The following is a 17984-nucleotide window of genomic DNA, read 5'->3' as shown; positions in this document are numbered from 1 at the left end:
CTGTATTCCTTTCCGGCTAGAGTGGCATAGAGTGGGGACCCCCTGCATGGTGATTCCCAAACTCAGCTTGTCCTCGGCCTCATGTAAAGACCTCACTAAAAACACAGACTCTTAGATTCCATCAGAGATGCTCAGGGCTAGACTTCAGGAATCTGTATGTCCCGAAAGCTCTGCAGCTGATTCTGGGGCTCAAGCGAGTTTGGGGACCATTTCCTTAGGTCTCTGACTTGAAGCAGAGCCCTGGCTGTTCCTCCAGCCACGTGCGAGTCATGTCCTTTCTCAGTTTTCTCATCTATACAGCATGATCACCGCTGGCCCTGTCAACCTCAAACAATTGTTATGTGGATGAGTTGAGTCAAGGAAGATAGTGTTCTGAGGAGTACAGATGTAGCGGATTACAATTTATTGGGCCCTGGGCCTTCTTTCACTACTAGGACCCCTGGTTTGATTTTGTTATTATCGCTCTGCCTTCTGCTTGTTAAAAAGGTGGGGCAGTGTGGTGGCAAAGGAAATGAATGCTGGAGCCAGGCTGCTTGACAGGAAGCCCCAACTTTGCTGTGTAGCCTGGGCTAGATTTCCTAACCTCTCTGTGCTTTAGGCTCTTAATGGCACTTACCACTAAGAGAGGTTGTCGAGGATTAAATGATTCCGTACAAGTAAAGCTCTAGGGCAGCGCCTGGCACACAGCAAGCGCCATTCGGGTATTAATAAGCAGATTGTCATGATCACCATGGGGTTTCATGTGCAATGGAGGAAGCGTCCATGTGTTCCCTTTCAAAATAGACACTTGGAGTTACAGGATATAACTTAGCCCCGGATGTCCTGGAAACCTTTGATGCAACCATCAAAGGCATCCTAAAGGCTAAAAGTTCATTCAGTTTCATGGAAAAAGTAGTGTGTGTTTCTCTAGCATAGTTGACATTTTCATCTGTTTTATTCGAATGTCTGTTTCACTGAAGCCCTGGTTAGAAATGGAGCTGAGCAGATTCAGGGTACGGGTCCTCAAAAGTGCTCGATAACTCCATATGCCTCCACCACCTGTTGTCTACCCCTAAAAGCACACATCCTGGGTGAGGGAGGTCTTATATGCAAAGAGGACAAAGTTGAGATTGGCAAAGGGAGGGAACATGTGGCTTTGTCCTCACCAGATACAACTGTCTGACTACAAATCCTTTGTGGGTTGGAAGAGGGTGGTGGGCAGTGTGGGCAGGACCTGGATTGGCTAAATCAGGTGATGCTTGGAAGGATATATGTGATCTGGGCATTAGAGTTATTAAAGGACTTGGTCCCCCCTATTTCACTGTGATTTGTAAGATGACATGGGTTGGAATTTTTGTAGAGATGTACACGTTTCCTGTGGTTGTTGGTGGTTGCAATACAGGCTCAGTGGGTTTAATTATACAATTTCAGTAAACTTCTCAGCTGCACTTGTGCCCATCAACAACTACATACTTTAAAGAAGCAAAGCCACAAAGAAAGTGAAAGGCCCACGTGGGTGTACTTGTGGGCATAATCATGCCTTGGTGGGACTTTTATCAGTTATGCCCACCACTGCCACCCCCCCACCCACCTTAACTTCCTGCTTTTGGATCTGGAGGGTGTAGGGCTAAGGGAAGATCTTTTCCCGTGCTCACTTGTTGGACAGCGTGTTCCATTGATGTCGATGGAGCATCCCGGCAGGTGGATGACTGTATGTGTGAGCAATAAGGCCAGTCTTTGCAAATGCTCATGCTGTGATATTTTTATCTGACCCCAACCCCCGTTTATCTCTCCTTAGCTCTATGAAGCCTTCACCTTCCTTAAGGGGCTGGGAGCTGTGATCCTGGTCCACGCAGAAAATGGCGATTTGATAGCTCAGGTGAGTGGTCTGAATTCCCAGCCTTTCTACCTCAGTCTCCTTGTCCTTGTTGTAAAGGCTATGAGAAAAGGGGATGGAAGCACTAATCAGCCAGGTCACTAGGCAGTGAAGGGTCAAGCCAAGAACTGGATGGCATGTCAGACCTGGGTGTGAGTCACTCATACACTGTCTGCATTGTGGCCTTTGGCAGGCCATAGTACCTCTTGGATTGCAGTTTTCTCACCTGTATAATAGGGGTAACATGACTACCCTGTGAACCATGGAGAGTTTGCATGTGCAATAAATGAAGATCCGAAAGAAAATGCATTTGGCACACCTAGGGGACCCCAGAGGCAACAGACGTGGAAACTGGAGTTGCCCGTCCTCCAATGATTTGGGAGCTTTGGGAGCGGGGATAGCGGACAGAGCGCAGGCTAGGAGCAGAGTTCTAGCCCAGCCTCCTCTGTCTCCTGGCCCTCTGACATGGGGAAGGGAGCTCTACCCCAGGAAAGCTCCTGTTCTTTATCTGAGGGTCAGTGATATTGTGAATGCAAAGCTCAGTGTTGGACATGTAGCAGATGGGGTCGTGCAAATTTTTGGATAGAGCGAGACTTGAACTCATTTGGATCATTCTGGCCATAGGGTGGAGAATTTGATGGGGATGGAATAAAGTCAGGTTGACCGGTTAGGATTTGCTCATAGGAAATGAAGACAGGATACACAGGCGGGTGGAAGGGGCAAGAGTACGGTGGAGGAGGAGCACTCTCTGCAAGACTCATGATAGATTGGATGGGGAGAAAGAGGAGGAAATCAAGAAGGGTCACGTCGTCTCCTGCGGGGGAAGGGCTGGGTTAATCATGATGCCACAAATCAAGATAGAAGATTTGGATGCACCCAGTGAAAGTAATTAATGCCACGCTAAGTAGTGTATGTGTGTGTGCTTAGGCACTCACGACTCTTAGCGAACCATTGGACTGTAGCCTGCCAGGCTCCTCTGTCCATGGGATTTTTCAGGCAAGAATACTGGAGTGGATTGCCATTTCTTCCTCCAGGGGATCTTTCTGACCCAGTGATCGAACCCACATCTCCTGTGGGTTCACTATGAGTCAGACACAACTGAGCGACTTTCACTTTCATGGTAAAACTCTACTTCTGTACACCAAAACTTGTTTCAGTTCTCGTGGCTGCATAACAATCCCCCGCCATCCCAGATTTAGCATTCTCAAACAATAAACTTCTTCTGTGTCACGGTCCTGTGGGTCGAGAGTCCAGGTGTGGCCTTCCTGGGTCTTTGACCTTGGGATCTTTCACAGGCTGCCGTGAAGCTGTTGGGTCTGGCTGCAGTTGTCTCATGGCTGGTGTGGGACAGAATTCCTTTCCAGCATTGCTCAGAGGGTTGTTGCTAAGATTTAGTTCCTCACAAGCTATCAGACCGATGGCCTCTATTCTTTGCTGGGTGTTAGACAGAGGCCCCCTTGGCTCCCTGACACATGGGCAGCTACATCATGGTGGCGGCTTCCTTCCAAGTGAGGGAGAAAGAGACCTCATTTGACCTCACTCAATCCTAGGTCTGTGAGATTTATCCCTATGGCTTCCTGAAGCACAGTGTTTTCTTTTTCATCATGGTGTAGAATTACACAGCAGAAATAGATCACAATTTGTTCTCCAGTTGATAGTTTATTTATTTATTTATTTTTCTATTTATGTTTGTTCAGTGTGTCTGACTCTTTGGGACTCCATGGACTATATCCCGCTGGACTTCTATGTCCATGGAATGCTCCAGGCCAGAATACTGGAGTTGGTTTGCTTTTCCCTTCTCCAGGGGATCTTCCCAACCCACGGATGGAACCTGGGTCTCCCGAATTGCAGGCAGATTCTTTACTGTCTGAGCCACCAGGGAAGCCCCTGATAGATATTTGGATCGTTTTAAATTTGGGACTCTTGTATGTAAAGTTTTCTTGAACATTCTTGTTTAGTCTGTTGTTAAACATTTGTTCGCATTTCTGTTGGTAAATACCTGGGAGTAGCACTCCTGGGTGGTTGGGTACATATATTTAGCTTTTGTAGTTACTGTTACCCACTTTTCCAGGGTGCTGCAACCTGTTGTCTCATCAAACGTGTGCGAGATGTTGAGTTTGGAACCTCAATACTTGAAAAAATTATGTATTTATTTTTGGCTGTGCTGGATCCTTGTTGCTGCGCACGGACTTCCTCTAGTTGCGGCGAGTGGGGGCTACTTTCTAGCTGTGACTTGCAGGCTTCTCATTGCGGTGGTTTAGCTCGTTGTGGAGCACAGGCTTCAGTAGTTGCAGCACATGGGCTCAGTAATTGTGGCTCCTGGGCTCTGAGCACAGGCTCAGGAGTTGTGCTACACAGTCTTAGTTGCTCCATGGCCTGTGGGATCTTCCAAAACCCGCATCAAACCCGTGTCTCTGCATTGCCAGGCAGATTTTTTTTTTTTTTTTTTTTTACCTCTGAGCCACCAGGGAAGCCTCTGGAGCCCCAGTTCCTAAATGGGGCTTTTTCGCTTTCTTTGCTGCCATTCTGTGTGTGCGTGTGTGTGTGTGTGTGTTGGCCTCACCACACAACATCTAGAATCGAAGTTCTCCAGAAAGAAAAGAAAGATAGTGCTAAGTCTTGAGATCCCATGAATTGTAGCCTGCCAGGCTCCTCTGTCCATGGGATTCTCCAGGCAAAAATACTGGAGTGGGTTGCCATTTCCTTCTCCAGGGGAGCTTCCCGACCCAGGAATTGAACCCAGGTCTCCCGCATTGCAGGTAGATGCTTTACCAACAGCTATGCAGAAAGCCCAACCAGGGATCAAACCTGGTCCTTGTGCATTGGAAGTACAGAGTCTTAACCACTAGACCACCAGGGAAATCTCTTGCTACTGATTTAAGATTGAGTTTTCTCAGCTCCAGTGAATATGTTACCTTTTGTACACCTGCTTCCCCAGTTCCAAAACATTTTTGACATCTCTGCATTCTTTCGGTTCTTGGGTACCATTTCTACCACTCTAGTGGAGTTTCATGATGGAGTGACAATAATGGGAGTATTCAGCCATGATAGTTAACTGGAAACCCTTCTCTAGCCTTTTGTGATCCGTTCCCACCACGCCCCCTTATTTCATCTTTTGTCTTCTCTCCCTTTTTCTCCTCTTTCCTTCCTTCCAACAGAAATAGTAACTGATGTTTAAACAGTCTTTCACAGGGATGTCTCCGTATCGTAAATCTTTTTGTAAACAGTTTAAAAAATGCCTTGTAAACATCATCTTCAATAGCTGACATTATCCCGTTCTGTACTTAAATCCACCCCAGCTGTTGGATCTTGAAAACATTTCCATTTATGTTCTTATAATAAACTCAAGCTTAATAACCATAAATGCAGAGTTGAAAATTATGATTTTTTTTTTATTGTTGATAGGGTCTGGGGCTTCTCATAGGAACGTGTTCCAGAATGATGATACAGAAACTGGAGAAGTTAAAAATAGCAGCAGCACAGCTGACATCTGGGCGATGTGAAGAGATCACTGTTGAGATACTGAAGTATTCCTAAGGAGGGGGCATCTTGAAGCTTTGGAGCCAATGGATTTGCATCTAGGCCATTAGCTCAGGGAACCATTTCATTTATAAGCTTGAGGTAGAGCTTTCTTGTTAGAAGATAGGTGCCAGAAAGATGAAGCTATAGTAAGGGAATGAGAACTGGGTGATGACTCAAGAGCTCTCACTAGACACTATATGCATGCACACATATATATACACTGCAGATTGTATATACATCACCCAGACATTTCTCATCTGCCACCTTGGTGATGCATGATAGCAACTCCAGGTGCAGGCGCTGTTATTTCCAGTGTGAACTAGAGAAGATGAATGAAATAATGCTATTTGCAGCAAGCATGGGTGGACCTAGAGATTATACTAAATGAAATAATGAAGTAAGCGAAAGACAAATATCATATGATAATGGCTTATATGTGGAATCTAAAATTTAAAAATGATGCAAATAAATTTATTTACAAAACAGAAACAGATGCAGAGACATTAGAAAAGAAATGTATGGTTACCAAAGGGGAAGGTTGAGGGGGAGGGGTAAATTAGGAGTTTGTGGTTAACATATACATTCTATTATATAGAGAACAGATAACCTACAAGGACCTACTTACTGTATAGTACAGGAAACTCTACTCAGTGTTTTATAGTAACCTATAAGGAGAAAGAATCTGAAAAGGAATATATTGGGTTGACCCAAAAGTTCATTCAGTTTTTTCCTTTTGTGTATAACTAAATCACTTTTGGCTTGGGTTTTCCAGTGGTCATGTATAGATGTGAGAGTTGGACTATAAAGAACACTGAGTGCAGAAGAATTGATGCTTTTGAACTGTGGTGTTGGAGAAGACTCTTGAGAGTCCCTTGGATTGTAAGGAGATCCAACCAGTCCAACCAGTCCATCCTAAAGGAGATCAGTCCTGGATGTTCATTGCAAGGACTGATGCTGAAGCTGAAACTCCAATACTTTGGCCACCTGATGCAAAGAGCTGACTCATTTGAAAAGACCCTGATGCTGGGAAAGATTGGGAGCAGGAGGAGAACGGGACGACAGAGGATGACATGGTTGGATGGCATCACTGACTCAATGGACATGGGTTTGGGCAGACTCCGGGAGTTGGTGATGGACAGGGAGGCCTGGCATGCTGCGGTTCATGGGGTCACTAAGAGTCGGACATGACTGAGCAACTGAACTGAACTGAAAATTACTTTCAGTTCAGTCAGTCACACTGTTGTGTCTGACTGTTTGCGACCGCATGGACTGCAGCATGCCAGGCCTCCCTGTCCATCGCCAACCCGGAGCTTGCTCAAACTTAGGTCCATCAAGTCGGTAATGCCATCCAGTCATCTCATCCTCTGTCATCCCCTTCTCCTCCTGCCTTCAATCTTTCCTAGCATCAGGGTCTTTTCTAAGGAGTCATTTATACCCATCAGGTGGCTAAAGTATTGGAGTTTCAGCTTCAGGATTAATTTTTCCAATAAATCCCTTTACTCCTCGCCTAAAGCTAACACAACCTTGTAGATCATCTCTACTTCAATTTTTAACAAAAGGAAAGAAGAGAAGACTGAGTCTCACGAGAGTGTGACCAGTGTGCCCAAAGTCACACGCACGCTCAGTTCTGGAAGTGGATGCCCAGTTGAGGATTCTGTGGTTTCCGCATCCATGTCACGCCCACACACCACCTGCTTCCTTCTCTTATTGGGCAGCAGAGACTTAGAAGTTGGAAGAGTGGAGGGTGGTCTTTGAGGCTCATTTCTTACAACCTTGCTTCCTCTCACTGGTCCTGTGGGGTTGAATAGAGCCCCTGTGGATGGGGACATCGCAAAGGGGGAAGGTGGGCACTGGGAGTGAAGGGGGCAAAGAAGCTGTGGATGTCTCCAGCCATTAGACTCCACACGGTCCAGTCCTCCTGGGCTCAGCTGTCCCATCCGTCTAATGGGTTGGAGGACTGGCCTTTCCTGGCTCTGGCATTCTGCCATCACTGACTCGTTCGTTCTTGTCTTGTAGGAACAGAAGCGGATCTTAGAGATGGGCATCACGGGTCCTGAGGGCCATGCTCTGAGCAGACCTGAAGAGGTAATGGAGCCTCCGCTGGGTGTGACTCTGACATAGCTGAGAGCTTACCCCAATGCTATTCCAGCTGGAACAGCTGGCTAGAGCTCCTGCCCCCGTCCCATTCCCCATATGAGTATCTTGGCACGTGTGGTCTTCTCCAGGGTCTGCCCTGGGTCTCGGGAGCTCTGGGGGCTGCAGATCCATCAGAAGAGTTAGGAAAGGCTCTGCCTCTCCCAGGGCCCAGGAGCTTCCCACCAAGGCCCCAAGGACACTTCAGAATCCCGACCGAGGACTCGGGGTATTTGACAACAGGAACGTGGAGCCCCATGTCCCAGGCACAGCGAGTTCCAAATCACTGCCTCTGCATAGGCCTCCTGTCCGCTATACTCTAAGACTTGACAGATTCCCCCAGGAGTGAGTGATAGGGCGCACCTCTGTGTGTGTGTGTGTTTAGCAGGGACAGAAGGAAGGCAAGCAGATTGAACATCGGACAGGATGGGCGCCCAGCATTTTCTGATGTCTCATCAGATCACTAGCAGTCTTCCCTGATCTCCGCTTTGGTCTGGCCTGTTTGGAACATGGGACACGACACATGAATACACAGACTCCTTATCCCAAGGATTCCTGAATTGGCCCAGTGCTCCAGACATGAGGTCCATGCCCATGAGCTGGGTTCCCAGTCCCTGGTGAGACCAGGAACACACCAGAGACAGTGTTTATAAAGCTTTATAGCATGTTACATTGCCACCAACTCTAGGCATATGAGCAGCGTGGGGACTCTTCTGGGTGTGGCTGCTGTCCCGGCACGTGGCTGTGGCTTGGGCTTCCTGCCAGCCAAGAGTAGCACAGCCATGTGTGGGCCTCCAACAGATTGGAAATTAAAAATAAGACAATAAAAACATCACTGGTTCTTTTATTCAAGAAGTACTGGTCTAGGGTGTACAGAGACCAAACCTCATAGCACGTGGTTTCAAATGGTTGTTGAACAAATGAAGGAAGGAATGTATGGGAACCCCTGTGTTCCCTGATGTCAGGAATTTTATAAATAACCACCTCCAGGCATGTGAGTTGGACCAGAGAGAAGGCTGAACACTGAAGAATAGATGCTTTTGAACCATGGTGCTGGAGAAGACTCTTGGCCAGCAAGGAGATCAAACCAGTCAGTCCTAAAGGAAATCAACCCTGAATATTCATTGGAAGGACTGATGCTGAAGCTCCAATATTTTGGCCACCTGATGCAAAGACCCAACCCACTGGAAAAGATCCTGATGCTGGGGAAGTTTGAAGGCAAGAGGAGAAGAGGGCGACAGAGGAAGAGCTGATTGGATGGCATCATGACTCAATGGACATGAGTTTGAGCAAGCTCCAGGAGATGGTGAAGGACCAGGAAGCCTGGTGTGCTGCATGGGGGCACAGAGAATCAAACATGACTGAGTGACTGAACCACCACCACCAAGTGTGTGAGCAGCGTGGGGACCTTTTGATGGCCTGTTCTGCTTAGGTGATCTTCTGACAGAGCATCCAGAGCACTGCCAATCATGCAAATAACACAGTTCTGCCTTCCAACCCTCTAGCCGAATACATTGCCTTTTTTTTTTCCTTTTTAAAAATCGACAGTGTCTTCCTCCCTTGATGTGACAGATTTCCCTCTGACCACACTTCATTAAGGAAAATCAAGGAAGGCTGATCAGGAAGAGCCCTGGGTGCTCAGAGTCGGTGGTGCCCCCACCCCTCCCCTCATGACCTGTGTGTTCGCTGTGTCCGCAGCTGGAGGCCGAGGCTGTGTTCCGGGCCATCACCATCGCGGGCCGGATCAACTGCCCTGTGTACATCACCAAGGTGATGAGTAAGAGCGCGGCGGACATCATCACCCTGGCCAGGAAGAAAGGTACGTAGCCCAGCACCCGGGATCTCCGCTGGGTGTGAGGAAGGGGCGTGTCCAGCAGGTTTAGGTTCACTGGTGGAGCTCTTGCCCAGGACAGAGACCCTCTGCCAGCCAGGTTGAAAAGGGAGCTGGACAGTGGGCAGATGCCAGATGGGTGGTTGGTTTTAGGTTTGATTCCTGGTGTGCCACGGGCCCCAGGTAAGTGGTGTTCTGAGCCTCATTTTCTCCATTTGTAGCTAAGGTGATTATCCCTCCTGTGGGTCACGTGAGACCATGTATTTTAAAGGTCTGTGAAGAGTTCCAAGTTCTCCCCAGGGTTTCACGTCAAGGCAGTGATGGAGCTGGGGCTGCATCAGCTTCCGGGTCCTCCCTGCCTTCTTTCTGCTTCTCTCTGGGCCCTTCATCCTGGTTCTCCCATCCAGGGCCTCTCAGTGGGTGCATGCACCCAGGCTCCACTGTGGGACCCACAGAGAGCCTCAGCTGCAGGTTGGGAAGGAGGAAGATGTTGTTCCACCGGCCAGAGGGTCTGGGGGACAGCCCCATGCTGGACATGAGGGGAGTGAGGCAGGAAGTCCGCCTCCAGCTCTAAGACTTGGACACACTACTTACCCTCTGACCTGCTCAATGGCCCTTCCCCAAGAGGCTCAAAGGAGGCATTGAAGGGCATTGCCCAGGCCTTATGATTGAGGCCCACAGCCCCCAACAACTAGCAGGTCAAGAGTGAGGAAGGGCGCCCAGATGAGTCTTCCTTCCCAAAATCAGGGCGAGAGAGATGGACAGAGAGAGAATGACAGATGGACAGAGATGAGAGAGAATGACAGGAGCTCATGTCACACGGAGACAGTGGCTAGACTCTTTGATCCTTGTGGACATTCACCAAGGAGGTTCGCCACTCAGACAAGGTCCACCCCATCCACGCTCTGGGAGTCGTATGAGGTTGATCGGAAGCTCTGGGTCACACGGTGTGGCCAGGTGAAAATCAGCAGGAGCAGCACAGCCCTGACAGCATCCACCACCCTCTGTACCCAGAGGGCTCCCCCTTCTTACAGGAACCCTTCATGGAAAGTGCAAGTGGCTCTGGTCTTAAAATTCTTTGATGATATATGTTACTGGGTTGACCAAAAAAGTTAGAGTTTTTTTCCATAAGATTTGACAGAAAAATCGAAACGAACTTGTTGGTCAACCCGATATTTCACCTAATGTGTCCAAAATATTCACTCCACATGTAGTCAAGATAAAAGCACTAACAGGATACTTGGCATTATTTTTTCTGTACAATCTTCAAAATCTAGTGTGTGTATCACCCTTTCAGCACGTCTCATTTCAGACCAACCCCAACTCCAAATGCCTGAAAGCCACGATGTGGCTGGTGGTTTTCATATGGAACAGCAGCTTTTTTTTTTTTTTAATTATTTGTGTGGCTGTGTGAGGTCCCAGCTGCATCATACAAGATCTTCTGTTGTGCGTGAGCTCGCTAGTTGCAGCTCAGCTGTCCTTCTGCAGGTGGGATCTTAGTTCCCCAACCAGGGATTGAATCTGCATCCCTTGCATTGGAAGGCTGATTCTTAACCACTGGGCCACCAGGGAAGTCCGGGAACAGAGGAGTTTTGAACCCCAAATACCTGGTTTTAGTATTTTAAGGGCAAGCTAACGAGCGGAGGTATTGATAGCGCTCTAGGCCAGCGCAGCTTGTGGAGGACCAACTTTGGGTTAAAGATGAGGAAACTGCGGCTCAGAGTGGTAACAGAAGCTTAGAAGCAGCAATAAGCACGCTGGCATAGCTATGCCTGCAGGCCCTGGAGCTGCCGAGAAATAAGGTGACCACCAGCTGTGTGTGGCTATTTCAGTTTAAATGAAGCAAATTTAAATACAGTTTTTAAGTTGGCTCTTTAGTTGCTTCCCTGGTGGCTCAGTGGTAAAGAATTTGCCTGCAAACACTGGAGACTCAGAGACACGGGTTCCATCCCTCGGTCAGGAAGATCCCCTGGAGAAGGGAATGGCATCCTGCTTCCAGTCATGTTGCCAGGAAAATCCTATGGAGGTCTCAAAAGTGTTAGACACCTACCAGGGTCCAGCCCTGGTGGATCCAGGGAATTCAAAGCGGGGACAGCGTCAGCGAGGATCAGGAAACAATTGCTTAATTAAATGTTAATTAAGGATACAAAGAGTAATAGAATAAGGATAGCTCAGTGAGAAGATTCAGTGGAGAAAAGAGGCTGAATAATTCAGCCAGAAGGTGAGAGAAAGAACGACATGGAAGACCAAGTTTCGGTGAACAAGGCCCGCACTTTATTTTCCAAAGTAGTTTTTATACCTTAAGTTATGCATAGAGGATAATGGGAGAAGGGGTAAAGTCATGCAGTAAGCCAGGCTTTCTTCCTGCAAACTTATCATATGCAAAAGTTTAGGTGATTTGCATCATCTTCTGGCCCGGTGATTTGCATCATCTTCTGGCCCGGAGGCCTGTTAACATTTTAAGACCCTTTCTTCAGAAAACTTATTTTTCTCTAAAGGTGATTAGTCAGGCGCCACCCTCCAAAAGCATTAGATAAAGTTGCATTCCTATAGGGCAAAGGTGTGGTGGGCTATAACAAGAAAAAGAATTAACTCAAGGGTCCAAGGTTACAAACATTAAAGCTACTACTTACACCAATTATATCAATCAATACACTGCCAGGGACACAGTAGGTAAGGGATATGGAAACGTAACAAACATTGGCCCAACAAGTGAAAAACCCTTCACCAATACAATTTCTAATCAATCTTTTAACTGCTCAAAGGAATCTGTATTTAGACAGTTTAGAACATCTCATGCCTCTCACAGTTGGGAGGCTCTGAGCAATCACATGTAGCCGTAAAAACCTATTCAGGCAGGCTAGAGGACTTCCAAAGGAGTTTGTAGGTTGAAACACTATCACACCCAGGAGCTTTATTAACTGGAGCTGTAAGTTGACTCTTTTTTTCAGAGAGAGGTAGTGGGGGACAGCCCCCCATAAAGTCAGAGGTGTAGGTGGGAGCACAAAGCAGAAAAGTAGGCAGACTCTGGTTTTGGGGGTAGATGCTCGAGAATTTCCAGGGGGACTCCTGAGGCTCGATCCCACCTTTGCGTATGCCGAGCCTCCTTCCTCATGACCCTTGCCACGGGTGGAGCTCCTCACGCTGGCTCCCGGCAGACACCGCTGAGCGTCTAAACAACAGTGGCATTAGCCCTGTTTCTTGTGCTCTAGGGTCACGTGTGGCTGGTGGCTCCTGCCCCGGACAGCCCAGCACAGAACAGTCCCACCACCACCGTTGGGTGGCACCATCCCAGAGCCAGGCTGCTGGAGACCAAAGCCTCCCTCCCACTTGCCAGCAGTGTGGCCCCGGGCAGATGCCACAGAGCCGTGGGACCAAGTCCCCTTGGCACTTCCTCAGCTGCAGGAATTCTCACTAAGCCTGAGACTTTGCCCGTGGGTTTTTGTTCTGGCAGAAACACCTCTGGCCCCTCCCTGGAAAGTGAGTGCTCAGCAGTGAGCCCCCAGCAGTGACTTGGCGGCTGCATACCCTGGTCCCCTTGCTCCGCATGGTGGGACGGCCTTGGGGCTCCTGGAGCCCCCAGGGCACTGAGCTGTGGGCGCCCACAGCCATGACTGGGTGCTCACTCCCCTGTCCTCGGTGTTTCTCTCGGCCTATGTCCTGTCCTCCACGCCCGCCAAGTTGTTTCCTGGAATCACTTCCAGATAAAACGCTTGAACTTGATTTTTCACTTGAATATCTGCTCCTGGCAGAACCTATGCAAGGACAGCACATCAGGTGTCTGTGCCTTGATTGACCATTGTAAACAGATAATGATCAGATCCAAGTGCTGAAAGTGTTGATGGTCCACAGGGTCACTGAGTGGGACAGCGGGTGCTGAGTGCCTGGTGGCCGGGGGTGGGGCCTCTGGGGTGTATGTGGTGAAGCCTGATGGAGAGGATGCCTGATGGAGAGGACGGGTGTGATTTATCCCCAGTCTCATTGTCTGGCCTTTGAGATTCTATTTTCCTGCATCAGAATCTCCCATGAGAGACCATCCACTGTCAACCATACATGTCTGTTTGCCTCCCAAGGCCCGCTGGTTTTTGGTGAGCCCATTGCTGCCAGTCTGGGGACGGACGGCACCCATTACTGGAGCAAGAACTGGGCCAAGGCAGCGGCCTTCGTGACTTCCCCTCCCCTGAGCCCGGACCCCACCACGCCTGACTACTTGACCTCCCTACTGGCCTGGTGAGAACCCTGGGGTGGCTGGGGTGTTGGGGCTGGGATTGTGGGCGGGGTCGCCGGGCTGGGGTTGTGGGTGGGGTCTAGGGGCTGAGCAGGTGGGTCGGGCCTTTGGGCAGGTTGAAGGGCTGGAGATTGCAACTGCCTCAGACGCACTTGGGAGAGGACCTTGGGCGGGGCACTCCGGAAGACCTCAGAACAAAGCTCCAAGGCGTGGTTTACAGCACGCCTTTGGGCCTTTTGGGCTTCCCTGGTATCTCAGATGGTAAAGAATCTGCCTGCAGTGCAGGAGACCCAACTGAATCCCTGGGTCAGGAAGGTCCCCTGAAGAAGGAAAGGGCAACCCACTCCAGTACTCTTGCCTGGAGAATCCCATGGACAGAGGAACCTGGCGGGCTACAGTCCATGGGGTCACGAAGAGTCGGACACATCTGAGCATCTTAACACTTTCAGGCCTTTTAATCAGTAACTGTTCGAGTTTATAGGTCACCTGCCATCCATTCAGCAATATTTGGGCACCTTCTGTGTGCCTGGCACTGCAGTGAAATAGGAAACACACAGAATTAGGAGTGTGAGACCAGGATCCCAACCCTGATGGACTGTGTCACCCTGGCCATGTCAGCTAACCTGTAATGTCTCTGCATCAGTTGGCTCCTCGGCCGAGTGGGGAGAACGCAGTACCTACTGCAGAGCTTGCTGTGAGGTAGTGTAGGCAGAAAGCCTGGAATTCGGTGTTCACAGCAGCCAGTGCATTCTAGTCTGCTTCCTGCACCCAGTAGGCGCACAGGTGCTTCAGTCCCTTCTCTGCTGTCCGCCAGTGCGCGGCAAGAATACGTGAGGTCACAGGAGAAGGCTAAATGGTGAGGGGTGCAAGCCGTTCTGGAAGTGGAGATGCAAGCTTGGAAGGTTTTCTAGAGGAAGTGACATCAGGCCTGGAGCTAGCGGATGCATAAGAGTTTGCCTGGTGGGTGAGGATAAGAAGGAGCTTCTAATCAGCAGGAACCTTAAGAGGGTGAGGCTGTGTACCCAGCATTGACACAGCGGCCCATGACTTACATATCCAATTGCTCACTCAGAGTCTCTGCAGCCTGAAGTCTGGTGGGCAGTTCCAAGTCCAAAACAAACCCTTGATCTTCCTCCAGGGAGCTGCTGCCCCCCAAATTTTGCCCATCTCAGGAGGAGGCCGGACATGGACCAAAGGTCCTAGAATCTGGCCATTTCTTCCTCCTTGGCTGCAGCCATCCTGGCTAAAGGACCATCATCTCTCACCTCCCAACTGGCCTTGTTTATTTCCATGTGGCCCCTTCCACACCCTCATCGCATCACAGTCTGTTCTCACCAGATGCTGAGAAATTTTAAAACTTTAATCAGACCAAGCCATCCCTTGGCCAGGAGACCTCCAGGGTTCTTTCCTCTCAAAGTGAAATGCAAGTTCCCACGATGTCCCACAGGGCTGAACCGGATCTGACTTTCATTCCTCCCTAACACTGCCTGGCCCTCCCAGGCCCTCCTCTCCCCTCGGTTCCCCTGGTCCAGCCCGCTGGTCTCAAGCTAAATATACCCCAGGCAGGATGGTGCCATAGGGCCTTTGCATTCACTCTACCCCTGCCTAGCACTCTTTTCTTGCTTATCTTCTGATTTGCTCTTTGCTGGAAGATTTCTTCTTAAAGAAGAGTTTGAATCATCTTCTGAAAAATGGCAACCCCAGTGCTACCCCACACACCCTAATACTCATTCTCCTGATAGATACGTTCCTGACTTCTCCACCCCGCACGGGAATGTCAACAAATGCACAGAGACATTTGTCTCTTTCTGCTTGTAGGTGCATCCCCATTGCCTAAGACTATGCTAGACACAGGACCACACACCTTTGTTGAATAAATGAGTGAATATCACATCTGAAAGTATTTTTGTATGTCTAGATGATTGCTCACATGCCTGGGGCTCTGAACTAGAGGCTGGCCTCTGTCCTCATTGAAAATCACAAAATAACGCTCCACTTATTCCATTGATTTAGATGCCACTTTGGGGCTCATCACATAGTCCAAAAGTATTTTCTCTCCAACGCCTGAGGGACGAAAGAGCAAACCCAGTGAGCTTGTGTCACTTTGTTGCAATCAACAAATCAACAAATAGCGTTTTGTCCCTTGGGCACAGCACAGAAACACCAGCCTTACAGAAGGATGACCTGTGTCAGGTCCCATGTGACATGGCAGGAATACAAGGCCAGGGGCATGACCTTCCTTCCAGCACAAACATCCCTGACTCCATGAGACTCACAGGCACGTCCTGGAGGCTAGGTGTTTGACTCATTTATATATTCATTCATTCATTGGCTGCACTCATTTTTTTTTCTTTTTTTAAACCTTGAGATAAAATTCACATAACCTAAAATTCCTTGAGCACTCAGAAAGAAGAGGTTGGTGAAGGAAGGAGAGAGAAGCAAGGGAGTTAGCATCTTTGACACCATTTGTCTGGAGCTGAGCGCCAGGCAAGTAGCTCATGGGCTCCTCAGAGTGACCCTGGATGGAAGGTTCTATTCTCTTCTCCGTTTTATGCATGTGGAAAAGAGGAGTGACTTACCTGACCAGGAGGTGGCAGGTCCGGGATTCAAAAGCAGACCTGTTGGATCTGTAAAGTCAAAGGGTTGTTCAGAGGTCTAGTGAGATGCAGAGTGGAAGTAGAGTCACCCTGCTCAGCTTTAGTAGCTTCTGCTCAGCAGGCTTCTGCACGGATGCTGCATCGTGGGGGCACCATGGACTCTCTCTCCGAGGGGTGAAAACATGCCCACCAAGAGGGAAATGATGCCTTCTGCAGCAACACTGATGGTCCTAGAGATGATCATACTGAGTGAAGTAAGACAGAGAAAAGCGAACATCATATGACACCGAAAGCAGGAACAGATGTAGAATAGATGCTTTCACAACATAGGAAACAAACTTATGGCTACCAAGGGGAAAAGAGGGGGGTGAATTGAGAGATTGGGGTTGACATACAGACACTAGTATATATAAAATAGGTAATGATAAGGACCTACTGCATTGCTCAGGGAACTCTACTCAGCACTCTGTAATGACCTATATGGGAAAAGAACCTAAAAAAGGCTGGATACATGTTTATGTATAACTGACTCACTTTGCTATACTACAGAAACTCAACGTTGTAAATCAACTATACTCCAAAAATTTTTTTTTAAAGGAAAAGAACAGACCAGCGCCCTAGGACCTGTTTTAGGGCAGGAGGAAAAGGCTGACCTGGGGAGCCTTACCCAGAGTCCACACTCATACAGAACCTACTCCTGATGCCCAGGTCTCTTTCCAGTCTTCAACCAGACACCAAAGGCCAATGGACCTTGTGGTGTCACTCAGCAAAGCCTATTGTTGTTCAGTCGCTCAGTTCTGTCTGACTCTTTGGGACACCATGGACTTCCCTGTCCTTCACTATCTCCCAGAGTTTGTGCAAACTCATGTCCATTGAGTCAGTGCTGCCATCCTATGCCTCATCCTCTGTCCATCCTCATCCAATGCCTCATCCTCTGTCACCCCCTTCTCCTCCTGCCTTCAATCTTTCCCAGCATCAGGGTCTTTTCCAATGAGTCAGTTCTTCGCATCAGGTGCCAAAGTATTGGAGTTTCAGCTTCATCATCAGTCCTTCCAATGAATATTCAGGGTTGATTTCCTTTAGGGTCGACTTGTTTGATCTGCTTGCAATCCAGGGAACTCTCACGAGTCTTCTCCAGCACCACAGTTTGGAAGCACCAATTCTTTGGCACTCAGCCTTCTTTATGGTCGCTCACATCTGTACATGACTACTGGAAAAACCATAGCTTTGACTATATGGACCTTTGTCGACAAAGTAAAGCCCATAATGTGCCCCGAATCTCACTAGGGTTTGAGTTTCACAGCCTTCTTGGGTGTTTAAGTCAAAGCCTGATCCTCAACGTGAACTCAGGTCTGAAGCCCACCCTGTTTTGCCTTTGCCAGTGGAGACCTGCAAGTCACGGGCAGCAGCCACTGTCCCTACAGCACTGCGCAGAAGGCGGTGGGCAAGGACAACTTCACCCTGATCCCTGAGGGTGTCAACGGGATAGAGGAGCGCATGACCGTGGTCTGGGACAAGGCGGTGGTAAGGCGGCGGCATCTCCCCCTGGAATGTTCTAGAAACACCCTCCTGGCCCTCCTGGCCCATCGAAGCAGTGTGTTAGGCCCCTGGTTCCTAAATTTCCTTTCTTGCTTCGAGGGAGAAGCAGAATGTACCAGGATGGCACATGGAAAACAGGTGGACCCTTAGGAAAGCTTGAGGAAACTTCCCTGGTGTCCAGTGCTTGGGACTCCAAGCTTCCAATGCAGAGGGCACGGGTTCAACCCCTGGTCGGGAAACTAAGATCCCACATGCCTTGAGATGTGGCCAAAAAATTTT

General features: G+C 48.9%; 1 protein-coding gene across 3 annotated transcripts in view; it reads left to right on the top strand.

Moving 5' to 3' along the window:
• The window catches only part of CRMP1 (collapsin response mediator protein 1), a 66221-nt gene that overhangs the window by 38205 nt on the left and 10032 nt on the right, over positions 1-17984 (top strand). For all 3 annotated transcript variants that reach the window (XM_086404851.1, XM_086404852.1, XM_086404853.1), the window contains exons 6-10: positions 1778-1858; positions 7394-7462; positions 9209-9329; positions 13415-13571; positions 17549-17690. In XM_086404851.1, the coding sequence (XP_086260977.1) occupies positions 1778-1858; positions 7394-7462; positions 9209-9329; positions 13415-13571; positions 17549-17690 (570 nt within the window). The remainder of the gene's footprint in view (positions 1-1777; positions 1859-7393; positions 7463-9208; positions 9330-13414; positions 13572-17548; positions 17691-17984) is intronic.

The sequence above is a fragment of the Bos grunniens genome, chromosome 6, assembly GCF_055505025.1.
Source record: "Bos grunniens cultivar Pamir isolate PY7600 chromosome 6, Bosgru_T2T1.0, whole genome shotgun sequence".
Taxonomy (NCBI): Eukaryota; Metazoa; Chordata; class Mammalia; order Artiodactyla; family Bovidae; genus Bos; species Bos grunniens.
The sequence above is the reverse complement of the archived record's forward strand: the minus strand, read 5'-3'. Positions and strand labels throughout refer to the sequence as shown.